The sequence below is a fragment of the Suillus fuscotomentosus genome (genome assembly GCF_016647785.1).
Source record: "Suillus fuscotomentosus strain FC203 chromosome Unknown F5891scaffold_41, whole genome shotgun sequence".
Lineage (NCBI taxonomy): Eukaryota > Fungi > Basidiomycota > Agaricomycetes > Boletales > Suillaceae > Suillus > Suillus fuscotomentosus.
In genome coordinates, this window is record NW_024539553.1 from 255496 (window position 1) to 282068 (window position 26573).

General features: G+C 43.3%; 8 protein-coding genes across 8 annotated transcripts; 4 read left to right on the forward strand and 4 right to left on the reverse strand.

Moving 5' to 3' along the window:
• Nucleotides 1-689: 689 nt before the first annotated feature.
• F5891DRAFT_982076 (uncharacterized protein) lies at nt 690-1597 on the reverse strand (the record flags this gene model as incomplete). The annotated part of the gene is made up of 4 exons (XM_041377189.1): nt 690-1138; nt 1288-1353; nt 1445-1477; nt 1522-1597. The coding sequence occupies 4 exons, from the start codon at nt 1595-1597 to the stop codon at nt 690-692; spliced, it is 624 nt and encodes a 207-aa protein (XP_041223752.1).
• Nucleotides 1598-8484: 6887 nt separating this feature from the next.
• F5891DRAFT_1191161 (uncharacterized protein) lies at nt 8485-9401 on the forward strand (the record flags this gene model as incomplete). The annotated part of the gene is made up of 4 exons (XM_041367416.1): nt 8485-8547; nt 9028-9138; nt 9186-9221; nt 9270-9401. The coding sequence occupies 4 exons, from the start codon at nt 8485-8487 to the stop codon at nt 9399-9401; spliced, it is 342 nt and encodes a 113-aa protein (XP_041223753.1).
• Nucleotides 9402-9950: 549 nt separating this feature from the next.
• F5891DRAFT_955976 (uncharacterized protein) lies at nt 9951-10250 on the reverse strand (the record flags this gene model as incomplete). The annotated part of the gene is made up of 1 exon (XM_041375374.1): nt 9951-10250. A coding segment is annotated over one exon (300 nt), but the record flags the coding sequence as incomplete, so codon positions are not given.
• Nucleotide 10251: 1 nt separating this feature from the next.
• On the reverse strand, nt 10252-10680 carry F5891DRAFT_912964 (uncharacterized protein; the record flags this gene model as incomplete). Its single annotated transcript, XM_041373655.1, has 2 exons — nt 10252-10458; nt 10591-10680. Coding segments are annotated over 2 exons (297 nt in total), but the record flags the coding sequence as incomplete, so codon positions are not given.
• An 800-nt stretch (nt 10681-11480) lies between these two features.
• Nucleotides 11481-12890, forward strand: F5891DRAFT_1191162 (uncharacterized protein; the record flags this gene model as incomplete). Its single annotated transcript, XM_041367417.1, has 4 exons — nt 11481-11734; nt 11784-11887; nt 11945-12112; nt 12163-12890. The coding sequence occupies 4 exons, from the start codon at nt 11481-11483 to the stop codon at nt 12888-12890; spliced, it is 1254 nt and encodes a 417-aa protein (XP_041223756.1).
• Nucleotides 12891-13305: 415 nt separating this feature from the next.
• F5891DRAFT_1191163 (uncharacterized protein) lies at nt 13306-14214 on the reverse strand (the record flags this gene model as incomplete). The annotated part of the gene is made up of 3 exons (XM_041367418.1): nt 13306-13469; nt 13521-13787; nt 13962-14214. 3 exons carry the CDS (start codon nt 14212-14214, stop codon nt 13306-13308), a joined length of 684 nt encoding a protein of 227 aa, XP_041223757.1.
• A 6543-nt stretch (nt 14215-20757) lies between these two features.
• Nucleotides 20758-21347, forward strand: F5891DRAFT_1191167 (histone-fold-containing protein; the record flags this gene model as incomplete). Its single annotated transcript, XM_041367419.1, has 5 exons — nt 20758-20802; nt 20873-20926; nt 20993-21046; nt 21096-21244; nt 21296-21347. The coding sequence occupies 5 exons, from the start codon at nt 20758-20760 to the stop codon at nt 21345-21347; spliced, it is 354 nt and encodes a 117-aa protein (XP_041223758.1).
• Nucleotides 21348-22541: 1194 nt separating this feature from the next.
• Nucleotides 22542-23666, forward strand: F5891DRAFT_982083 (uncharacterized protein; the record flags this gene model as incomplete). Its single annotated transcript, XM_041377190.1, has 3 exons — nt 22542-23130; nt 23185-23337; nt 23392-23666. 3 exons carry the CDS (start codon nt 22542-22544, stop codon nt 23664-23666), a joined length of 1017 nt encoding a protein of 338 aa, XP_041223759.1.
• Nucleotides 23667-26573: the final 2907 nt, after the last annotated feature.

The window sequence follows — 26573 nt, forward strand, 5'->3', positions numbered from 1 at the left end:
ATGCTTTATGGTTCGGCGATGTCCACGCATCAGTGGCAAAGTTAAGGTCGCCGTCGTAATCTTGCAACATCCGTGCGATTCGTTTCCTCACGTTCGCAAAAACGAGCTTAACATCACGCGACACTGTGGATGGTGAGGGTATATAATACTCTGGCCATCCTGTCTTCATTAAGGACCGAAAACCTCGATCGTTAACGACTTCGAATGGGCGAAGACTCTCTGACACCCATCTCACAATCTCAGCCCTACAAACATAGTGAGTCACACATATGATGCACATTTCGTGGGCTCACTTGGTCTCAGATTTAGTATGTTGCCTATGTGAGTATGTTATTTTGCCCTTGCCCTTTCGTTCGAACGAGGACATGATCGAGCCTGTGGTGAGTATACTACCCACTATGGATTCACGTGCTGATTCAGCTGTCTTAGCCTCCTGTGCAGCTTCATACGCAGTCTCGCCCCAACACCTCTTAACATGCTTAGCCATGTTACTGGTTGATTTGGCATCTCCCTTGTCAAGGTAACGTTGAACACGCTGATTACAGCTCTTTCCCAGGCACTTGAATACGTGCGAGCGTCTCCCATTGGTGTACTCGATACTGGGTGTTGGCTCGAAGAATGCGTATACAGGTGAAGTCCATCCTTTTCGTAGCCATTCTGTTGAGGCTGATTAACATAATTATATTATACTAGGTAGGTGACTTGCCGAGCTCATTATCTGATGCCTCCGCATCTGATTCAGGTGCCTTGATACTCATATCAGATGATGTATCACTGGACTCGACAACAATAGCATTGGCGAGAGAGGCATTGTCCTCTTCTTCGGTTTGGACTGTGGCTCGTTGACTTGACACACGAGGAACAGGGGCTTGTATGGTTGAGTCTTCAGATGTCGAAGGATCGGTTCGTGAGGTCGTAGCTGCCTTCTTTGATGTCAAGGGTACATTTTTCGCTTTCTTGGCTTGCAAAGTCTCTTGGCTGCCGGTACTGACCTTCTGCTTTAGCTTTTGACCACCCTCTGCAATAGCTTGTGCTGCCTTTTCAGTCAGCTTACTAACACGCTTGCAGAACATGGATGGAGTTATGGTGGGGTTCGCGAAGCCTGTGAGAGTCCAGAGGCACAGGCTTGGGTGTATTACTGTGTGTAGTGATGAAAATAAAGTTATGTTAATGCTGTACAGTTTCAATATATGCCATGTGCGAGGCTACCATTTTGGGTGTGACGGGTATGGTACCTGACTGGACGGGTAACGGGTACCTAGTGTGCCAACCCATACCCGTACCCACGAGGTATCCATACCCGTGACCCACACGGGTTACCCATACCCGTGCCAATGCCTACCTTTAATGAAGCTATGCAACAGATTACAAGCAAGCAGACATATGAGCTTCCAAACATAGAGCCCTGATATAAAAATAAATGGATGTTAGTATGTTATCTTACATTGATCACCACTATCAGTATACTTGCTAATATCTACATAGTTAAAGCTAACATATAACACTATCCTGGTATATTACAATAAATTAGGTTATTATTGGGATAATTGAGCATGAGGTCAATATAGAGAGCCCTGCTACTGTCTAGGAGGACCATATTAGCAAGAAGGTGTGTAATAATATCACTCAATTTTATTGAACACAATCCTTATTATCTATTTATAGTTCAAGACTACCAGTTGGCCCTACTATACCAAGATAGAACAAATCCTTCCTTTCTACAGCTCTGCACAAGGCATCGCTGTCTATTATCCTGCTCCTTCAGCTTCACCTGAGACCAAAAAATTGGTAGCTAGCACTAGTAGTGTATCTTGCAACAAAGAAGCTAGGTACAAAAAACTAAATCCATGGTCTCTACAAACTCACACTCATCATAAAGATCATCTTTGTTTTTATCATCCTTATTAAAATCAATATTTAGAATGTGTGAAATATCTTCTAACTCCTTATCATATATGAAAGCTATATAGTTAGTTGTCTTATATTTGTGTTGCAATGCAATACAATATGCATTTGTAGCTTGAGCACATGGTTCATACTTATCTGCTGCAGTATATTTGTGATGACCTGGGTTGTTATTTATGACATGTATTAGTGGAAGCAGGTCCTCAGATGAATCATAGATTAGAATGAAGTTTATGTAGAATATAGAGGGCAGCTGGAATGTGAGCTTGTATATCTATCTTGTACTCTGGAGATATGAGAAGAATTTAAAAGTGTCATTTTAAGACACCAAAGATTTATTTAATGACATTTCATGTTAAGGCATGTCAAAGGTTAAAGAGTTCTTTGTTGTGGACTGCTTTGAAACATATGTATTACTTTGATTTGAATAAAAAAAATGAGTGAAAAATATTTGATATCAGCATGTCCACATTCAAGTGATATTGGACACCATAGTAAGAAACAAAAAGTTCATCAAAGCAAGGAAACTCTGAGTCCACTAACATTGTAGGCATTTCCTCATTTTCCTCCACCAAACATCCAAAAAACATTGAATTAGAAGATAAAAATTTCCTTGCGTTGTGTGTATCAAAACATTGAAAAAAAAATAATGAATGTATTGAAGATTTTCTGTATGCAAGACATAATCTAAAAATGAGTCATTTTCCCTCTGTTAAGACCATGCACAAAGGGTAGGACTGATTCTGAGGGGCTTGGCTTCAGCTCGTGTGCTGCACCTCTTACCCGAGTATGTGCCCTAAGGACTTTCTGGACGGGTGCAAGTAACTTCCGGATGAGTGCAGGAAAGTTTTGGAGGAACTTCTGGAAATTACGATGAGGTTTCGTCCTGATACGGATATGTATAATGGCTACTCAGGACTTGTCTTAAGTAGAAGTAAACAGAGGAAAGGCTGCAAGGACAAAGTCCGAAGCAGAATAGGTCCGGAGGACCGCGGGAAAGATCCAGATGAACTCCCGGAAACTACAGAGGATCAGATGAGCGGATGAGCAGAGTATCGGATAAGCAGGGCTCCGGCCTAGGGAGAAACTCCCTAGGCCTGAGATGGATAACAACTAAGTTGGAAGACTAGAACTGATATGAGGATTTAGAGTGAGATCTAGTGCAAGGACCAATATGATATTCAGACTGAGGAACTACAGGACATATACAAGAGTTTATATACTAAATGACTATCGGATAGATCAATAAGCAAAGGTCCAAAGCTATGTATGTACGAAGCATAAGCAAAGTTGTCAAATGCAAGTCGGAAATAAAGCATAGGTTAATGGATCAGTAAGCATACTGGTAGTAAGTATAACCAAGATACCGGAAACAAGGAAATACCGGATAGGCTGTGTTAACGTTATATGCACAGGAAATGAATTAAGTAGCTTATTGTATATTGGATCGGATGGGACTGGATTGGATATGGTCCAGATGAGATGCGTGGATGTATGGGATATGACATTAGGGCGATAGGACAAAGGATGAATGAAGCAGGCTAGCTGTGGAGGTATGGAGGTCTGATGTACGGAGGTAAAGGGATCTGGATCTGGATGTGTGGATGTGGATGTGCAGAGGTGCAGGGATCCGGATGGGTAGAGGACTGGAGACATGGATAAGGCGTCCAAAGGTCCGGATGAGGCGTGGGAATATTATCAGACGTAGGTCCGGAATACGGGATATGACACCCTCAAGAAACAGTCTATATTTTTCATTCATCATTTCTCAAATAACAATTTACAATCATGTTGATTTTTTTGCCTCTGTTTTTCCAATGTTCTGTGTATCAAAAATCTCAATTACTTCATCCTGTTCACCATATGTTTGATCCAAGAACATTGAAAAATCATATAACAAATAATAATAAATATTTTGACAATGTTTTGTTAAGGAAAAGCAAAGAAACTTTCAAACTTTCATTTGTATATTTGATAAGAGGAAATTTATGAAACATGCCCCATGTTTTGTAAGAATAAATACATAATGTTTGCAGCATATTCCTCCTGCACAACACTTGAAAAACATTTATTATGTTCAGAGAAAAAAAAATGAAACATGATTGCAGGATACTCTGCCTCAGAACATGCACAAATTATACATTTTTTTCTGCACACAACAGGTGGAAAATACAGCATTATCCTTGAAGGAACATGATGAATTTTGGCATCATGTCCCACACACAGAAAATCATTGAAACATAAATTATTATTTTTTCAATGTTTTGACAGACAAAATGAAGGTACACTGGTCCAAGTAGTGCTGCTAAGAACCAAGAACTATTCGGCGGGGAAATGAGAACAAAATGGTGTGACAATATAGAAGGGTTTTTGAGAAGATTTTTAGTAATGGTGAAGCGATGAGTATAGAGGCAAGGTTGAGAGTGGGGGCGCAAGTGCCAAACCTGGCTCCAGCTCTACCAGAGTCGACAAACCCTGGATTGAACCTTTGCAAACTGTTCAGAGTGATCATGTTTGGTTTTTTTGGGGTTCAAATGTGAACCATCCATGTCACAAGCCAACAACTGGACTGCTTGGTGCAGCACTGAGGCAGTCATGTACTAAATACACCAACTGCAGTTTCACAGGCAGAAAGAAATGCAAATTAATGCCAAGTGATGTCAAGGAGCAAAAGCAGCTGGTTGTGCATAAGAAAGGCTGACTTAAAGGATTCATCAATTTTCTGTGTCCCATGGGCCATGACATGTGTAAGGATTGTCTATCCTCTACGCACGGCCTGCACCTCAAAAAGGAAATCTGAGAACTGTCATTCACAAAGTCCACGTGACTCACGGATGCAAGAAAGCTCTACACTTCGCATCCGAGTTATGTGGATACATTCTCTCACTTCTCCATTCTCTCTTTTTCCGTTATCTTACCTTGTGCTCAAACTTCACAATACCCTTGTTTCACAAAAGTATTTTCACCTCGCCATATGCTCCCCATTCTTATTTCAGGTAAAGTACTCGAAAATGTATTTATACTGCTCATGTACACTCATAACAACAGCAGAATCATATGTTGGTTCCCTGCTCAAAGCAAACTTTGCTCTACAGAAAGTCTTAGCCTCTCGAAATGTTTCGTCTTCACACTTGCGCCCCCACTCTCAACCTTGCCTCTATACTCATCGCTTCACCATTACTAAAAATCTTCTCAAAAAACCCTTCTATATTGTCACACCATTTTGTTCTCATTTCCCCGCCGAATAGTTCTTGGTTCTTAGCAGCACTACTTGGACCAGTGTACCTTCATTTTGTCTGTCAAAACATTGAAAAAATAATAATTTATGTTTCAATGATTTTCTGTGTGTGGGACATGATGCCAAAATTCATCATGTTCCTTCAAGGATAATGCTGTATTTTCCACCTGTTGTGTGCAGAAAACAATGGATAATTTGTGCATGTTCTGAGGCAGAGCATTGAAGTAGGTAGTGGAGATTTGATGTTTTTGCAACATATAAAATGTATTAAGATCTCTGATGTAAAATAATAACAGTGTGTACTCCTATAAGATATGCTACTATTAAATCACTGCATCCTTCAATCAAACACTCACAGCTTAATTCACAATATTCTCACATGACCTTCTGTCGACCTAAGGGCTCTCCTCTGTTCTATGCCTCTATCAACTCTAACAACACCACGTTTCTGGATGGCACCACCTCTCCTATGACTGAGTTCACTTCCTCAGCCTCTACATGTCCTATGGACATTGCCCTCTGGCATAGATGACTCACTCATCACCACATAGCTGGTGTCAGGATGCTTATCAACTGCAATCTGGTCACTGGACTTAGGTTGGACTCAAGGGCATTGCCAGACCCCATCTGCGAGCCTTGCCTTGCTAGTAAGATGCATGCCAACCCCTTCCCTCCTAGCGAGTGGAGGGCGAGCCGTCCTTTGGAGCTTGTTCACACTGATGAGTTCACCAGCTCCCCTACCACACTTTCAGTGATTATCACTATTGGGTCACATTCATTGATGACTACTCGTGTTACCGCTTTGTCCTGCCTATCAAGGCTAAGTCAGATGTCTTTGAGGCGTTCAAGACATTCAAGGCTTATGCTGAGAACTAGTCTAAGCGAAAATTCAAGACTCTGAGGGACAACAAAGGTGCGAGTACATGTCCAATACTTTCATTGACTTTACTACCCAGTGTGGCATAGTGTGGCAGCACACAGTCAGGGCTCATCCTCAGCAGAATGGTGTTGCTGAGTGGGCCAACAGGCTTCTAGCTGAGCGCATCACCACCATGTTGGACGAGTCTGGCCTTGCAAAGGCCTTCTGGGGTGAGTGTCTTGCAGCTTTGGTTCATGTATGGAACAGGTGCCCCACTGCTGCAGTGGATAATGCCATGCCCTACAAACTGTGGCATAGGTGAAAACCTAATGTTCCCACCTGAGAGTGTGGGGGTGCACTGCCTATGTGCATGGCATGTGCAGAAGGACAAGCGCTCTGCATTCGAGTCCTATATGGAAAAGTACATATTCATTGGTTATCCAGATGGCTACAAGGGCTGGAAGTTGTATAACCCCACCTCCAAGCACACTGTTATTTCAGAACGTGCTGACTTCAATGAGAGGCATTTGCTTCTCTCCAAAAGGCCTACTAGTGCGCTTCAGCCCTACCCTTCCTTGCCCACATCGAGTCTAGGGTGATTCCAGACTCTGATGTTGATGATGATGCTGACTCTAATGAGATGCTGACTCATGGGGGGGGGTGGTGCATATGGGCTTTGAGGTGTATTACTCTGTGGCCACCTCAGCTGAGCCAATGTCATTTGTAGAGGCCCTGTGTTGTCCTGATACAGAGCAATGGCGCCAAGCTGCACTTGAGAAGTTGGCTGCTCATCAGAGCCATGGGACTTGGAGATTAGTCGAAAGGCCAAAAAACTATAAGGTCATTGGGCTCCAGGTGGGTGTTCAAAGTCAAGCGCAATGCTGATGGCTCCATAGAGCGCCACAAGGGATGCCTTGTGGCCAAGGGCTACCCTCAAGATATTTGCTCCCACCATATGTATGGCCACCGTTCAAATTGTCTTCACTATAGCTGCCATTCATGACCTCCACCTTCACTCTGTCAACGTCTCTCATGCTCATCTCAATGGAGAGATGGACTGCGAGGTTACATGGAGCAATCCGAAGGCTTTGCTGAGGACAATCCTAAGAGACGTGTGTGTCTTCTAGACAAGTCCATCTATGGCACCAAGCAATGGGGCAATCGCTGGAACAAGAAGATGAGAGCTGTGCTCAAATCTCTTGGATTCAGGCAGATGTACTCCGATGCAACAATATATGTCTATTCTCAAGGTGAAGACTGCATCATTCTGCCTGTCTTTGTGGATGACATGACCTTTGCATCCAAATCCCTAACTGCCATCGACCAAATCATCTCTCAGCTCTCCCAGCACTTTAAACTTCGCGACCTTGGTCCTACCACTCAACTTCTTGGTATCAAGATAGACAGAGACCGTCCCAGTCGCACCATATCACTCTCTCAGCATCAGTACTCCCTAGACATCCTTGAACACTTTGGCATGGCTGATTGCAAGCCTGTCACCACTCCTATGGAGCCCAATCTTTGTCTTTCTCGCTCTCAATCACCTCAAACCGCTGAGGTGTCATTCATGTGTGGTGTGCCCTATCTTGCTGCTGTTGGCGCTCTGTGTTAAGATGAGATTGAAGTGGGCTGCTTCTAGAGGCTACTGAGAGACCAGAAGAGATCAGACTAGAGTCCAGAGTAAGTTGCCAATCTATTGAATGGTGTAGTGAAGTTGTACAGTACCTAGAGTCCAGAGTAAGTTGCCAAAGAGGCAAGGAGCACTGGACTCTGGGATATGGGCGATGTATGGTAAACAAATGTAAACAGACAAGCCACAATCAAAAGGTAAGTAATAACTCAACCTATGGATGTCCTAGGGAGATCAAGAAGTCATGTAAATAGTAAGTAAGGCACATAGAAGACATAGAAATGCATACTGTAGAGGCGAATAATCATATAACTAACAGTTTATGATGCATGCAAACAAACCTTCTCAACATTATCCTGAAGATCATCAAAATTCCCCATCAAAGACGGTCACAGAAGGGATCAGTTCGGGTTTAGGCGCCCTTGAGAATGATATGACCATAAATGACCTCATCATCACAAAAATGGCTACCAATTGTTGTGAAGTGAAGGTTGAGCTAGTGAGATTGGTAAGCTGACTCTCATAAGTTTTCTATAGCACACAATGCCCATCAACACCATTACAGCAGGAATACAGCCACAAGGTAGAATACCAGCTTGAGATTCAGACCAAACTTGGTGCTTATCTCTCCCAACAGAACCAGCAGTAGTTGCTTCATCAGAATACAAAACTATGCGAAGAAATCACTCAAGTTAAATTGACAAGCAAGCAATTAACAAGACTAACAAGGAGGTTTCTGAATATCTCGTGTATCTGTTTCCCATTCACTGATCTCATGCAGCTATGTTGAACTCAGAGATTCTTGTAAGGAACTATGGATGCAATTTCAACCATCATCTACCTTGGTAAACAATGCCTGAAAAACTATGGAAAGCCTTCAGGAACTTCGGGATGACCCTTGTACTGGCCTCCAAGGTCAGTCTACTCTCCTAACTGTTATCTTTGCTCTCACCAGGTTGTAACTTCAAACAATTGAAGTATTTCTTGACAGTACCAGGCATCTGTCCAACGTGGGCAAGATGAGGACAGTTGTAACCGAGCTACAATCTGAACTTACTCAGAGTGAGTCACATCCTCATATGGGAAAGCAGCACCACATGTTATGTGTGCAGCCCAACAGGTGCATGATCTTCTGCATGAAAAATTGCAAAATATGGGTTCTGAGCTTATAGATACCCGGACGCGCCTCACGGAACTGGAAGGGTGTTCTGGAAACAATAGAAAGTTGATTGCCTCGACAACAACTCCTTGACGAACTCCAAACTGCATGCACACAACTAGCAGATGCAAAGGGAGAAGAGGATAGCTACATGAAAGGTACAAGCACTCTTCTCACAATGAGATTTTGATCATGACAGTTGGATTCGCAGAAATGCTAACATTGTTGAAAGTCAGCCTCGCACCATCCAGTCTTTGATATTTACCTTCGCACAGGCTCTTCAGCAATGTTTCAATGACCAGCTTGTTACTCTCAGGCTCACCAAGGAAAGTGTCAGCAAAGTTCAGGTAATCCCACACCTTCTTCGCCTTGAGCTGAGCTCACCCATCTACAGGATCGTCTGCAATCCACGAATGGTGCAATTTTGGTAGTGTGTACTCTAATGCCATGTCTGCCAGCAAATTCATTCATGACATAGGCTTTGAATGCAACCCTGGCAGAATATAACAACCGTGCCAGTGCTGCGGAGGAGTGCAAATGCTTGCTGCAGCACATACTCGACGAAGCCAACATTGCCACAAACAGCCTTCACAAGGAACTTTCAGATTAGCATATAGGCAGTGTCTCCCATGGAAGTGTCCCAGTGTGGACTGTTTGTCTAATGGTGAAGATGTGTATTGGAAGACCAAGATACAACATCGTGACGATACCACATCTGGCCATTTCACTAATAAGCATAAGGGAGTTGAGTTGATAACAAAAAAGATAACATGATGATGCTTACATGAAGAAGTAGATCGTGTTGTACTTGACCAGTGTTGCCATTGTGTTGTGAAGTCTCTTCCCAGCAATGGTATGGATGTTTTTCATGTGCTTAAACACAACGAATATGGCAAGGACGAAAAGTAGAAGCTCAAAACAAAATATATCCATCAGTACTTTTCTGTGGATATGGATGAAATGGTCTACTTTGTGTGGCCCATAATAGTATAAAAGACCCATAGGATTAGAAGTGAAATAGAATATGGGTGACCTGCATATAATATCAACTTTGAAGTGAGTGTCTGCAGAAGACCATTCTGGCTGTATGATTGCGTTTTCTAGAAGGATTGTGTGCATCACGCCACATGTCCGCAACCTGCCTGTGCTCTTCACAGGATCACATCGGCCATTTATTCGATGGCATTTCTTCAATGTGATCCTTCATTAGGAGGCAGTATGGACAAAAGATTGTGCTCATAGGTCCTGAAAAGCTGCCGACTTGTCGAGCACCTATGATATTGCAAACCAATGGAATCACCACCGATCGACAAGAACAGCCAGAAGGGTACAGAGAGGTGCGCATGTAGAAGAAGCCTGGATCCCATGCTAGCAAGAGATCACTGACAAGGGGCATGAGTCCTTCATTGATCTGTTCAAGAGAACACTTGTTTGGACCAGGTATTACACCAACCAAGTGTCAAGTGCAAAAGTGCAAAATCGTTCAGCAAGGCAAATGTGAATGTGGTCCTAGGCCAGGTGAAAGAGGCTGGGAACAAACCCATTTGAAACAACTGTTTCTCTGCATCGGGAGCATCGGTGCATTGGCAGAAACAGATTATGAGATAATGTATGCCCGTGATGTCAACTACCGTTACCCGTGCGATGCACCCGACGACGGGTATTCCCTTGTGTCCTGACATACCATTGGTGGAAGAGGCGTCCTCATCATTAGTAAATTCCTCGACTACTGGCATATCCACCGAATCATTGTCAAAGACATCCTTTTTCTCCCAATGGATCTCTTCAGGCCCTCCCACGTTCATCGGGCATGGGAGTCCCCTGTGGCTGAGATAGTACTCCATGCCCAATCTCGTCAATGAGCTCTCCTCGAAGAAGTCTCCATTCCATCAACTAATCTTATGAAATGGCAGTCAGACATGCTGTGTTCAGCAGCACTCACTGCAGAAGATTGGCTTGGAAAAACAGTCATGACACCTATAAGCTCTGTCTCGGTCGCACAACAAACACACCCTGTCTGAATGAGGAGCCTCCCTTGCCATGAACATATCCAGATGATCCTCAGTCCTTTGTTTCCACTCCCTGAGGTAGTTGTTTGGACCCTGGGATGATGGCATCAGCCTGAAACCAGTTGATGGGGATGGAGATGTGGGAACAGACTTGCCTTTGTTTTCTTCCTCTGCCTCTTCATATTTGAGAATGGAATGGGCCCTTGCCCCTCGTGCTCAAAATTGACATTGTAGTCTGGGAACAATTGATGATGCATCATGTCTGAACCTTGCTTGGTTGGAGATTTTGTTGGCAAGGACGAAACAGACTTGCTTGGTTGAGTCTGTTTAACCGGTACCCACCTGGGTTTGAGACCTCAGGTGGTTTTCTTAGGCTTCCATTCCACCAGCTGAGCTGTGCCCCTAGGAGTGCATTCCTTTATTATTCTGTTGCATATTCCAATTTCCTTCATTCACATAACCCACCTTCATCAGACTCAACACAACAATTTCATCCCTCGCATCTTTCAGGTGTACTAAAATTGGTTTTGCAATCACGGAGGCAGGAAGCAGGACCACAAACCCCCCACATTAACATAGGGAGGAGGTGGACTTATTGTTGGGTCATCGACACACTCCGGAAATGGGAGCTGTTGAAAAAGATACAGGATGACACGGGGGTAAAACCGGGATCAACAGAAATGATCCAGCATTATTCGAAGTATTTGAGCGTGTTGATAGAGTCTTTGACAGAGGAAGAAATTCAGGAGGCCGTCAAGATGGCAGAAGAGTGGAACAGTCAGGGTGTTCCTCCTGAGGTGCAGATAGACATCGCCAAAAAGAAAAGTGAGGGCATGGTCCACCACTTCGCCAGTGAGATGTACAAATGGGCTGGAATGAGGGTGTTTGTATTGGCTGCGAGGAAGACAGAAGAGGGCAAGCTGTTGGTGACTGGGTGAGTGGAGTTTCATCGCCCGAACAAGACACGTCTCATGTCCTGAAAGCCATGACTATAACAATGAGTTCGGTGGGGCGGAAAGTTTCACAAAGACCTGTGACTGGCAGGTCATATTGCCCGAGTGGGAGCCATATGTGATGAAATTGTTTGGTAAGAAATGTTCATCAATCTCGGTAGATGATTTACTTCTGACTTATGTGCTGCCAGTAGATGGTGATGGCGAAGATGATTGTGTGGTGCATAAGGCCGGGAGGAAGGATAACACATACATACTGGACATAGGAGACAGCAGTGTCCCCGTCCTCCTGAACTATGACAAAATGGACTCTGGAACCAGAAAGGTGGTGGTCCGAGCATATTTAAATTGGCATTACGGTAGGTGACTTGCATGCCCTTATAAATCTGACATCTGAAATTCAACACAGCAGTGTGCTCTGGGAGACCGAAAGATTTGGTTCCATGGAAAGAACTATCATCCCGACAAGACAAGATGCCACCAAGAAAGTACCTACCTGATGGCACAAAAATTCGGGAGCCCTCGAGGATGAACCGGGAGGAAGCCACAGCCTTGCTCGAATTCTGGTATAACCGACAGGAGTCATCAGATGGTCCCACTCTGAAATTCAATGGGTGGTGGTGCAAGGATCGGGTGGAGCCTCCTGTGAGAGTGGTAGAGTCAGACACTGAAGAGGAATCAACTGTTAGATCATCAAAAGTGAAGAAGACCAAAAAGTCCACAAGGAAATTGTCCCGGGAGAAGAATCGATCACATCAAATGGATGACAATTCCACTGGTAGCACAGATGATGACAGACCTGTCCAGAAAGTATCGCAGCACCAGGTGCAAGTCAGAAAGACACATGATGTTGTTGAAGAATCCTGGGAAGATTTGGAGGCAGACTCTAACAATGATGAGCCTCACAGGTTGCTTGTCAAAGTGAAGCACAAGGAAAAACAGCCAATGCATCATGTCTCAGCAGCTCGCAAGAAATGCCAGCATGAAGACTCATCAGAAGATTTGGAAGTTGAAGAACCTCAAGAGAAGGTGAAACCTCCAGTGAAGAAACCACGGGTGTTGGAGAATCAACAGGTGAAGCAGAATCCTGCTCGCAAGATTGGACCTGCTTCTCGTACTGGTGAAACATCACACTGAGGTCATGTTCAGCAGTCCAGTGACAAAGAGGGTGCCTCAGCCATCCTCCCAAACTCTACTGAGTCTGCATCAGCTCCGGCGCCATCGGGTCAGAGGCCTGCACCTGTGCCAACACAGAATAAGCCAGGCCCAAATAAAAAGAGAGCTAGAGCAGATCCTGATCCAATGGATGCAGGAGATGCATCTCCCGCGAAATGCACAAGAAGTCAGATGAAGACACTGGCACCAGCCAAACGAACTTGCAAAGCAACACGACATTAACTATGACATATTGAGAGTTGGTACATAAAATCACACTATCTTACAATGAGAGCATAATTATATCTATGTATAATCACTGTGTGCTCTCCAATTTTTCGAGGTCCTTCACCAAAATTTCCAGCAGATCCATTATCCCATTGTAGAGATGTAGCAGTCAGGTGATTGAGAGAATGTCTTCTCCCACCTCGGTCACCTGATTCCTCGCCTCGCTGTATGCGCCGAACAACCATGAATTTGCTCTCCTCACCTTCGAGGGAGCATAAGATCTTCCGAGGCTGTCAACTGCGGTTTGCATAATGCAATGCATTTGTTCATCATCTTGAGTTGGATAGATCAGTCATAATCATCTTCATATGAAATCTCACTCACCGTTGGTGTGACCCACAGCATTCAACCTCCGGAGGGCATGAGCCATGGCGGCTTCTGCTTGATGAAGGACATTGGGCGTATGATTTGATGGTCCCAGCTGGGCATTAGAACTCATCACACCTGCAGAGGCATTTGAATCCTCATCTCCCACAAAGTTGGAGCTGGAGCTCAGTGGAATCAAATCAGATTGCACCTGCTGATCTTCCACGCGATCCACAGTAGCAGTGTCATTCCACCCGAGGTCATAAACCTCGTCGATGTCGATAGCTGAGAGACCTTCATCATAATTATAATTATAATATGAGATATGAAAAACTTACAGTTGCAGCTTTGATCCTTGGATACAACATCTCACCCAAGATCATATTCATTGTCAACATTGATGGTAGAGTCTGCTTCCGAAGGTCAGCAAATATATGATCAAGGCAAAAACAACCTTACATGACAATGCCATCATCGCACATCTTGAATCCAAGGCATCCACAGTGGGTGCTTCCCATCTGAGGTCAACTCCTACAGACTCTTGGAGCACCTCACCTGAAGATACATCATTACCATCGGGTGCAAAACCCCACCCAAGGTCATAATCACCACCATCGGGTGCATAATCCCACCCTAGGTCATAACCGGCCTCTAAGTCAACACCGCCTGGCTCAGGTTCAGCATCCCACCTGAGGTCATAACTTACATCCATATCAACGTCGGGGTCGGCAGGAGTGGCAGCTCATTCCTTACTGACCCATTCCTCATTGAACATGGCTAGAAACACATTATGCTACACTCATTTCAGATCATGTGAAACACGAGTTATGATGTACAGGAACATAGTACTATGATTATGTTCCTCAGTCATCTTCCTGTCTCTATCATGTTTGATCTAGTATCACCAAGTTGTTTTATAAATGCTTCGATTGCTCAGTTGCTTGGTCGTTCCAGCCCAGGTTCCTGGTTCACTGAAATTCTTACTGCTTCCTATGAACCGATGTCGAGTTCGAGATTCTGCCCAGTCTTGATTCTGATGTTCTAATTGGTATTGCTTGCATTTTTGCGTGGCACGTGGTCGGGCGAGAAGATGAGAATCATGTCTGTAATCCCTATTCACCATCTGTATCTGGGTCTCCAGGTGATTGCCTTTGGTTGCTCTTTTGCTCGCCTATTGATTCTCTTGTGCTGCTTTAGAATCTTCATGTATGCTTGATCACGATCAAAACTGTATGCAACCTGCTGCTGGTGGTGAATCCAATTTGTCTCAGTCATCATCCCTCATCGGGGCATTTTGATAGTCTCATAGATGTTTAGAGTCTATCTTATGTGACATTCTCTTTGGGTCATATTGTTCAGGGGTCCATCTTGGGCCTCATCAAGTCATTCTTCCTCCTCCACACGTGTTTCACCATCAATACATATCCCGCTATGTTGTTTGCATTTGCGTTGATGTACGCTAGCCTCCGAATCAATGCATTGGGTGTCACATAAACTGTGCGATCTTCCAGAAAGAATGTATATCCAAGTTCTGTCTCGCTTGCGATATCATTGAACTTGCCCTATATGTCACGCTAATTTTCCTTTATTGTCATCACCTGATTTCTACATATCTTTCATACATGCAGGGTTCTTCACAATGTGTGGCTCCTTCTGTGTTCACGGTCCCATACCTCTTTACACATCCACCAAGTCTCTTCGTGAATCTGAGCAATTTTCCTCCGAAAAATTAGCTATAGCCAATGTAAGTAAAATCTTAGGATTGGACACATTATAACGAACCATTCCAGTCATAGTAGTATAAATGTGTTACAAGTAACATCGGCTACTTGGCCCCCCTATCACTTTTCCTTCATCCTTGTCCTCGCCTGCCTCCGGCTCGTACTCCTTTACCGACTATCCGTTGACTGGATCCTCGGGACTGCTCCCGTCCCTCGTCTTCCTCCTATCGCATCAATGTGCACATATGCCTTCGGGCTATGACTCGTCCTGACTCATGCCACCAATGTGGCTTTCCTTATCTGCTCTTATCTCTTATCTGACTCATGCGTGCTGCGCATTGTATCTCTTACTGTTGGTTCATTCCAATGTTTCTCAGTTTCATTCCGCATTCAACCTCCCATCACTAATCAGGCTCTGCTGCCATCATCCATCTTATAAGTCACGTGACATGTGTGTCTCTGATATCTGCTGACTCGACGTCACCAGTCTCAGTCACTACACCGGACCCTTCTGGTTATGTCACGAACATTAGCGGACGACACCCCTTTAGGGCTCCACCTAACAGATCTATTTGAGTGCGTAACAAAATGCCAGACTCGAGAGTCTTGCGTGGGATTTCATCCAGCTGTAGTTGTGAGTTCAAGCCCTTTCCAATATCACATGTGTGACTTACTATCTCCAATACAGAAAATATATTGGTAAGATATTTGATGCTCTGCTGCCCCTCAGGGACTTTTATCTTGAGCTGCAGTATTTCATGTGAAGTTGCAGCCTTTGAATGCAAGATCATTTCTTACCACATTGGAAATGTTGGAGACAAAAGATAAGAAGCCTCACCGCTGAGTCTCCAGATTGAGCACCTCTTCGACAATGTGGGCCTCTTCATGACATTTGGCCTCTTTAAGACAAGCCTCTTGATGCATCTGCCAGGTCTCTTCAGGAATCCGAGGAATTATCCTTCACAATGATAGCTATCATCAGTGCATAAGATTCATAGTCAGACACATTGAAACCGACCATTTCAAGCATAGCGCTATGAATGCCCGACTCCAGAGTCTTGCCTGGGAGGTCATCCAGCTGCAATAGTCAGTCAGAACTCCAACATGACATCTGTGACTCACTGTACCGAACACAGCAAAGAGGCCATCAATATATTTAATGCCCTGCTGCCCTCTGGGACTTGTACCTTGAGCTGTGGTATGTCATGTGAAAAGAAGCCCTCGGAATCTAAGCCCCATGACTCACCGCCTGGATAATGTTGGTGACAAAGGGCAAGAAACCTCGGTGCAAAGTATCCAAGTTGAGTACATGATTGCCACGAATATTGGAGTCAACATCTACAAGAGTACTATTTTTTTTGCGGTTCATGGTGATCCAGACCTACTTGCTTGATGAATATTTGTGGGTAGCACATGGCTAACTTCCTCATACAAGAGATCTGGTAGCTCATCACTAGTAATGGTGTGTTAACTGTAAAAGAAGCGGGGGTGATGGATGCCTGTCTGATAATTATACATTAAATATGTCTAGACTGGCTTTCTGCAACAAAGGGTGTTTCTGTGTACAAAGGGAGCTTATATAAGTGCTTCATTCTCTGGGCCCAGTAGCGTATCAGCCAATAAAAGATTGTTTATCATTTACCGTGTTTATCATTTATCATCCTAACTCTGCTCACACACCAAGTCCCCAACACCTCTGAGTGACAAATACCATTCGAATGTTGACATAATGCAGCCTCTGTCCTCCCCTCCAGGATGTCTACAAGATTGACACTTCTCAAGCTGTGATCGTACATGTGTGCTCTGACTTGCATCATATATTAGTGCATGACTCATGCTCAAGACTATATCATATAGTAAGTGTCTGGAAACGCAGAGGCTGCTCCACAATTGCCATCGACTCCAGGGCACGGTGTTTATGCCAAGACAGTGAATAAGTTTGCATTTGTCCCCACTGCCCCAGTGACGGCATGTTGGAGGGGTCCCCCAGGTCATTGTGTATGTTCCTGATTGATCACACATTCTCATGTCTCACACCAAACTTCTAATGATGAGCCAGTGGTTTTCCGCTAGTGATTGCCTTATATACGCCTGCTCATCAATGCCACAAATGGCAGCGGTGGACATTTATCGCATTCGGGCCCTCTGTCAGCTCATGCAACTTAACCGATGAGCATAGTGATCTTTCCAAACAAACAGCCTTTGTCTCTTTCACTACTTCCTGAAGTTTCTTCAGCAGGAATTTGCCTTTTCTGCCTACTTCAGCTCGCCTACACAGGGTGTGGTCCATTTTGTTTGTGAGCATTTTGTTTGTTGCATTATGCGGATTCTGACATTGTCATGATGAATTCAGTCTTCAGATGCTGCTCTCACAAAGGATCCATTGAGCCAAGGCTCAGCTCGTGCGTTCTGTTGCCAACTCTCACCTGATGTCAATTATAGTTTTCGCCTCTGCTTCCATGATGAAGCAGCCTTATGTCCTTCTCATACTATATCAGCACCCTTCATACTCGCTTTACACCAATGGATCTTCCTGAGGTGGCTAGGTCCTGTTGTGCCCTAGCTTCTGACTACCTCACCTGCACCAAGTCTTACACCCCATACAAATCCATGGGCCATCGGGTGAATGATGATTTAGACCTCGACATTAGTGACATTGATTCTGATGAAATTGACACTGACGAAGATGTCGAGGGTGGCTATGACTGGGTGTTTGCTGATAAAGTCACCATTGAGATGTAGTCTCATGAGGCGCCCAAAGCGAACATTGTACAGACGATGAGATATATACAGAACTGTGAATATTGATGTAGTATTTCTATACTGCATAATTTATATGATGAAAGGCTGATCTGAGAAACAAACTGTCTTATTGGAAGACACTGCACACTCAGTAGATGGTTATGCAGCCACTTCATGAAAGCTCACGAGCCTTTCAGGTTAACGAAATCACTCTGTGTGCGTAGTTACAGTTCTACTGGTCAAATAATTTGGAAGCATGATCAGTGCCATGCTACAAGAGCATCTTCGAAGGGATTTTCGACTATATCTGATTTCAAGCTCCGTATATACTCACTTGGCCCAATTGATATTGATACCATGTTTCCAAGCACTCTTTTGGGAGACCCTGATTTTCAGCCCAGATCCTGGCCCGAATCACATGTGTTATTACTATACACAACTAAAGTGGCAAGGCAAAACACAGAAGATGTCATGGGTATCATTGTACACTTTGTACTAATTCATCTGCTAAACCTTAAATCATCACCACCGTGACAGACAGTTCATAACAGCATCCTATGATGATCACCTACGTCTCTTTGACCATTTCCAAAATCTGGCTCTCGATGCCTCTGTGCACCAATCACCCATCATTTCCGTCTGCATTGTATTGTACCATCCCCATCATCAGACAGTGAGTCTCACATTTTGTTGCATGACCTCACTGTGTGTCTTACGTGCATATATCTGAGCTCAGACATTTACACTACATCCACTGTGGCTTCTCTACATCTCCACACCAGCCCACCATCCAGCATCCTCCACTTTTTTCTGCAGGTTAACCTACAAAAGGTAAGGCATATAGCACTCCCCGTACAAGGGTGAGGGGGCCAGTGTCATCGAATTTCACAGTCGCCAACGTCTCCAGTTGCCTTTTAAGGTCTGGTTGGGAGAGAGACGAGATGGTCCTATCGAAGATGGACACTGTGCAGTCTGTGGATGCAGCGAGGAGGTTATTCCCATTGGAGGTTTCAGCAATATTGAGCATCGGACGCTCAGGCAGGTTCTGATGCGGAAAGATATATTCAGTTTGAGTTCAGGCAACATAGAATAAGACTCACAATGATATTTATACATACACCACTCTTGACATCCTAGGTTTGCACCATCAAGTCAAAACTAGTGACCTTATATGATAAAGGTGAGCATTTGTGTAAGTATGCGCATACAGACCTGACTCTTGCTGCAGCAATGTATCACCATTGTATTGTTTAAGTTCTTGAGCATTTAGCTTGTACAATCGCTTGTCAATGCTCCAGCCACTCAGTGAGTGTGGATGTCATGGCTACATTATGCACACGGCAGTACCTGCTGAGGTGCATGGAAAGTCCACAGTCGCAAACTTCAACATCGCAGTTTGGAAGTTGACCATAGTGAGGACAGCGAGCAAAAATAATGAGACTGAATAGAGAGAGGCTACTGGAGAGCTGCTGCATCAATGATTATAATTGATAAGTCTTAAATATACAAATGAGAATGGTCCGAAGGAAGGTGTTTCAAAGGCATGAACCGAACAATTAAAATAGGACTCGGACTGTACCTTTGAAACACGAACTGTTACTAGAACTATAAATGAGGTTTCCCTCACAACACCTGTGCAAGACAGTGCTGATCCTAAGATGAATACATTTACACTTCATGCGGTATATATGCGAGGTAGACTCGTAACCAGTCTGACTACTATCATAGTGTCAATTTGAGATGGGTGAGAATTTATTGACGCAGGCAGACTGGTCAGTTCAACTTTGGTAGGCGAAGCGAGGAGTTTGAAATTGGCAGATGCCGGTATGCTGCTTCGGGTAACATTACTTGTCAACAAATGGTGATCCTTGGGAAAGAATATAGAATCACAAGAAGCCTCGAGAACTTGCTGTTGTTGTGTCATTGAGAGGGCCCTCATAAAGTCCATTGGGAGATTCTCAATTGTATCGAGCAAGCAATAAAGGTCACAATACACAACTCATGGTTGAAATTTTGAAACTTAACATAGTATTAGTGTACAGTCTGAAGACACATAACTTGTGCTATATGATCAGAACTACCCCTGGCACGACCAGCACCTATCAAATTTCAAACTCCTCGCTTTGTCCTGCCATGCCACCCTGAGATCGACCAGCCTGGCTACACCACTTGTGCATTCATGGTAGTATACGCCAGGCTGGTCACGAGCCTATATGCAAGGTACATACCCCAAAAATCATAGATCAATTAGTGGCACAATGTGAACATTGAGAAAAGCCATGGAGTACAACACAAATAGGAGCCCAAAATCTGTAAGGTCTTCGGCAAATTCAATCAGAGTTATATTACAAAGCTTGTCTGCCTGCACTTGCTACCTGCGATTAGTATCAAACTCAAAAGCAATGTTGATGTCAGGTTCCATTCTCACCATGATCTTTATTGCATGTAACCTATCGACATCATTCACCTACTTGCTTCCCTTGTGTCTATCATGGATCCCTTGACATAGCTCTCTTATCCACCATATATCTACTTGACATCTTGCTGACTTGCTGCATTAGCACTCAATTTGGGTGTTCTATCACTGGTTTCCTGCAACTAACATCAAGATGGCACCTTTAACCTTTGTCCTGGTGTCAACAAGCTTGCTGATGCCTCTAAGTTCACAATATACGATGATATCCGGATGTATACGGACTCAATCTCTCATGGTAGCACCACTTCTTCCACATAGGCGGCAAACATTGATTTCTGCACTTGGAAAGATCAATCCTGGCGCTCACTACTCTATCATGACACCTCAACATCCAGATAACATTTGGACTGATCAAGAAATAGTTAGTATGTTTGCATGTTTTGTTGTTGTTTTCTCTCTCGTTCTAACTTTTTGGATTTTCGTCATTGTAGGGAGACAACGAAAGTCTTATGGACCTCGATAACGTCCAGACTGGTCAAGAAATAGTATGTTCGTGTGTTTTGTTGTTGTTTTCTCTCTTGTTCTAACTTTTTGGATTTTTGTCATTGTAGGGAGACAATGAAAGTCTTATGGACGTCAATAACGTCCAGACTAGTCAAGAAATAGTACGTTCACCTGTTTTTTTTCCACTCATTCTAACCTTCTCTACCCTAGCCTCATGTGAAGAAGACTCATCACTTCAGACCTGGCACAGTTGCCCTCTGTGAAATCAGGAGCTATCAGAAATCCACCGGGCTGCTCATCCGCAAGCTCCCCTTCCAGAGGCTTGTGCTGGCTGCCATTCACGCCCCGAGAGTCACCATGTAAGCTTCTTCCAAGTGATTAGTAGTTTGATTGCTCACACCTTTTTGTAGTCAGCCCAAGGATCTTGCTCTTGCTCGCCGTCTCCGGAGCGAACGTTCCTAATCTACCAAACCACTTGTCTGAGTGTTAATTTTGATTCATATGTGTTTCATAGAAGTGCTTGTATTCACCACTCTTGCCCTTGAATATACTTGTACTAGTATATTATCTACATGTAGTACTGTCTCATTAACAAAGTGTCTACAAAACTGTATCTAAAACATCTGTAACACTGTTTACCAAAGTGGAATATATGTCAAAGTCTTTTTTGAAAGCCATAGCATTTCGACAAAAAAAACATGCCACAGGTAGCATGGGCTTTTCTGGCGCTATAGGTTAGATAGTAGTATGTGGTGTGTGGGAACAAGTACATGTACTGGTGGGTCAGAGATCATGATGCAATATGACAGGTTCCCTCAAATTGAAACATCACTCACATCAAGTCATCCGTTGTCTCTGTCATTTATTGGATGAATCACTTGCATTGGCCCTTGTCCTGGATTGCCTGCCAGTGGGCAATGCCGATGAAAGTAGAGTTGCAGAAGTAATTCTGTTCATTTTTGTATGCTTTACTCAACTATTCCTAGCATCTTCGAGTTATGAATCTATCCTGATGCATTCATCTCATAGGGAGTGGAAGCTCACCCACTCTTCTATGAAGCCTCTCGAGTGTGAATTCTTGTCAATATGTAAGTCAGTATCCACCACCCAATTGATTGAATGTTTCATTCTAGCTCTTATTAAGGCTCTCATAAATACTGTTGAAGAGGTGCCAAATACTGCCCAGCTCCTCTTGGCTACTGCATTATTTTCGGAAGTAGAGTCTGTTTTCCCTGATAGCCCACCTTTTGTCTTGCGGCCTCTTAGAGAAGTTCACTATTATGAAGTGTAAGGTTTAAGTGCAAGCATTTGCACAGAGATGACAGGTGCACGATCTCTGGTTATCTAATACCTCACTGGCACTCAGCCTGCCAATCGGTCTTGTCAGCCCTATTGCGTCTACCAATGTGATCACGTGCATATATATTTTCACTGCCAACAAAGGGATATGCACCAGGAATATATATGTGCCACTCTATGAAATTGCTAGCACTCCTTGTTTTCCTTCCCTTCATTTGGATGTGCTCTACTCATACGAGATGGGAAAGAGTACCTTTGGAAAGCAAAGATGGATATCTTCCCTGTTTCCATTCTGCCGCCCTGGTAAGCATCCAGTAGAATCAGAGAGATGTTTTTAATTGCTTCATAGAACATCACATGGCTCGAATCGAAGAGGCTCGTGGGTCAGTCCTCTCTGCGATTCAACCCACACAAGATGCTCCAAAATTACAGGTTGACACCATTACTGAGGCCCTCCAGACTATTCAAAGCCATGCGGCATCAAAGGCAAACCAACCGACTGCAGGTGAAGGGCTCCCACCAGAAGATGACTCTGCTGCCAATCAACAGCTCCCGAGCCAAACAGCTGGTTGGGCTTCACATGAAAGCTCCCCATGGCCCCTAGAAGGGCCTCCCAACAGTGATGACTCCGCCACTTGCCAACGTCCCCCAAACTATCCCGCTAATGGGACTGTAGATGACATCTTACCTGATGAAGGCCACGCTGAGGCTGATGAATTGATTTCAGAAGATGGGGACGACACCAATAATATGGGTGGCCTGACCAAACCACCTCCATGGCATCAGATCAATGATTCTACTGAAAAACTAGAATTTGAACACTGGATGGCCGATAATGAAGATCATCACGAGCTGATGAATGAGGATGATGGACCAGACGATGCTGATGATACCGATGATATGATATACACTCCATGGCATGGATTCAGTGAGATTGATGACTACTGTGAGTTGACTGACTTACCTTGACAGCATCAGATCAATAATTCTGTTGAACTAGTAGAGTCATCTGACCAGACGCCCAAAGCTGAAGAGTACGACGGCCCCGAGTTGATTAATGAGGATAATGGACCAGATGATGGATGCGATGCTGATGATACTGATGATATTGCCTACGCTCCATGGTGTGGGTTCAGTGAGATGGATGACTGCTGTGAGTTGACTGACTTACCTCGATGGCATCAGATCAATGATTCCATTGGACTAGTAGAGTTGTCTGACCAGACACCTGATGATGAAGAGTGCAATGGGCAGATGGATGAGGGTGATGGACCAGATGGTGGAGACAATGCCAACACCAGTCCCGAGACCTGCGTGCCTCCATGGCATGAGGTCAGTACATTCAGAGGTGAAGGCCATACTGGGATGATGGATGAGGGCGATGGAGATGTCGAGGTGAACATTGAAGGTGACAATGATAGTGAAGAGGATGGTTTGCTGTGCACTGGCATTCAAATTAACCTTGGAAAGTCAATTGAGTGAGAGGCTGTGAAAGACCCCATACGCTGCACTTACTATCACTGCAGGCATTTCCTCATTTTCCTTCACCAAACATCCAAAAAACATTGAATTAGAAGATAGAAATTTCTTTGTATTGTGTGTATCAAAACATTGAAAAAAAATAATGAATGTATTGAAGATTTTCTGTATGCAAGACATAATCTAAAAATGAGTCATTTTCCCTCAAGAAACAGTCTATATTTTTCATTCATCATTCCTCAAATAACAATTTACAATCATGTTAAATTTTTTGCCTCTGTTTTTCCAATGTTCTGTGTATCAAAAATCTCAATTACTTCATCCTGTTCACCATATGTTTGATCCAAGAACATTGAAAAATCATATAACAAATAATAATAAATATTTTGACAATGTTTTGTTAAGGAAAAGCAAAGAAACTTTCAAACTTTCATTTGTATATTTGATAAGAGGAAATTTATGAAACATGCCCCATGTTTTGTAAGAATAAATACATAATGTTTGCAGCATATTCCTCCTGCACAACACTTGAAAAACATTTATTATGTTCAGAGAAAAAAAAATGAAACATGATTGCAGGATACTCTGCCTCAGAACATGCACAAATTATACATTTTTTTCTGCACACAACAGGTGGAAAATACAGCATTATCCTTGAAGGAACATGATGAATTTTGGCATCATGTCCCACACACAGAAAATCATTGAAACATAAATTATTATTTTTTCAATGTTTTGACAGACAAAATGAAGGTACACTGGTCCAAGTAGTGCTGCTAAGAACCAAGAACTATTCGGCGGGGAAATGAGAACAAAATGGTGTGACAATATAGAAGGGTTTTTGAGAAGATTTTTAGTAATGGTGAAGCGATGAGTATAGAGGCAAGGTTGAGAGTGGGGGCGCAAGTGCCAAACCTGGCTCCAGCTCTACCAGAGTCGACAAACCCTGGATTGAACCTTTGCAAACTGTTCAGAGTGATCATGTTTGGTTTTTTTGGGGTTCAAATGTGAACCATCCATGTCACAAGCCAACAACTGGACTGCTTGGTGCAGCACTGAGGCAGTCATGTACTAAATACACCAACTGCAGTTTCACAGGCAGAAAGAAATGCAAATTAATGCCAAGTGATGTCAAGGAGCAAAAGCAGCTGGTTGTGCATAAGAAAGGCTGACTTAAAGGATTCATCAATTTTCTGTGTCCCATGGGCCATGACATGTGTAAGGATTGTCTATCCTCTACGCACGGCCTGCACCTCAAAAAGGAAATCTGAGAACTGTCATTCACAAAGTCCACGTGACTCACGGATGCAAGAAAGCTCTACACTTCGCATCCGAGTTATGTGGATACATTCTCTCACTTCTCCATTCTCTCTTTTTCCGTTATCTTACCTTGTGCTCAAACTTCACAATACCCTTGTTTCACAAAAGTATTTTCACCTCGCCATATGCTCCCCATTCTTATTTCAGGTAAAGTACTCGAAAATGTATTTATACTGCTCATGTACACTCATAACAACAGCAGAATCATATGTTGGTTCCCTGCTCAAAGCAAACTTTGCTCTACAGAAAGTCTTAGCCTCTCGAAATGTTTCGTCTTCACACTTGCGCCCCCACTCTCAACCTTGCCTCTATACTCATCGCTTCACCATTACTAAAAATCTTCTCAAAAAACCCTTCTATATTGTCACACCATTTTGTTCTCATTTCCCCGCCGAATAGTTCTTGGTTCTTAGCAGCACTACTTGGACCAGTGTACCTTCATTTTGTCTGTCAAAACATTGAAAAAATAATAATTTATGTTTCAATGATTTTCTGTGTGTGGGACATGATGCCAAAATTCATCATGTTCCTTCAAGGATAATGCTGTATTTTCCACCTGTTGTGTGCAGAAAACAATGGATAATTTGTGCATGTTCTGAGGCAGAGTATCCTGCAATCATGTTTCATTTTTTTTCTCTCAACATAATAAATGTTTTTTAAGTGTTGTGCAGGAGGAATATTGTAAGCACACTGGCTTACCTGAGTTCTCATAATCAGTACATATACCGTCGCTGATACTGAAAGCTAAGCTTTCAGTATTTCACCTTTTGGTGTAACGGTTATGCGTGGCGGCAGTCTGACCATGTTACATATACTGAAAGCTTAGGGTTTGCAGGAGGTCAGGCGTTCCAACCCGCTCCGGGTCAAATTCCAAGGTTTGCCCTTGTGGTGGACATATGTACCCTCCCGTTTCGGATAGAAACTCCCACACAAACCACAGTGCCTAAGCGATTGGGAGCAGGACTGGTGGGGGAGAAAAAAAGATCTGATAACGTGGGAGGGTGTAAGCACGCTGGCTTACCTGAGTTCTCATAATCAGTACATATACCATCGCTGATACTGAAAGCTAAGCTTTCAGTATTTCACCTTTTGGTATAACGGTTATGCGTGGCGGCGGTCTGACCATGTTACAAATATACTGCAAACATTATGTATTTATTCTTACAAAACATGGGGCATGTTTCATAAATTTCCTCTTATCAAATATACAAATGAAAGTTTGAAAGTTTCTTTGCTTTTCCTTAACAAAACATTGTCAAAATATTTATTATTATTTGTTATATGATTTTTCAATGTTCTTGGATCAAACATATGGTGAACAGAATGAAGTAATTGAGATTTTTGATACACAGAACATTGGAAAAACAGAGGCCAAAAATTTGACATGATTGTAAATTGTTATTTGAGGAATGATGAATGAAAAATATAGACTGTTTCTTGAGGGAAAGTGACTCATTTTTAAATTATGTCTTGCATACAGAAAATCTTCAATACATTCATTATTTTTTTTTAATGTTTTTTGGATGTTTGTTGGAGGAAAATGAGAAAATGCCTGCAGTGTATGTTCTTTCACAGTTGCTGACTTGACAT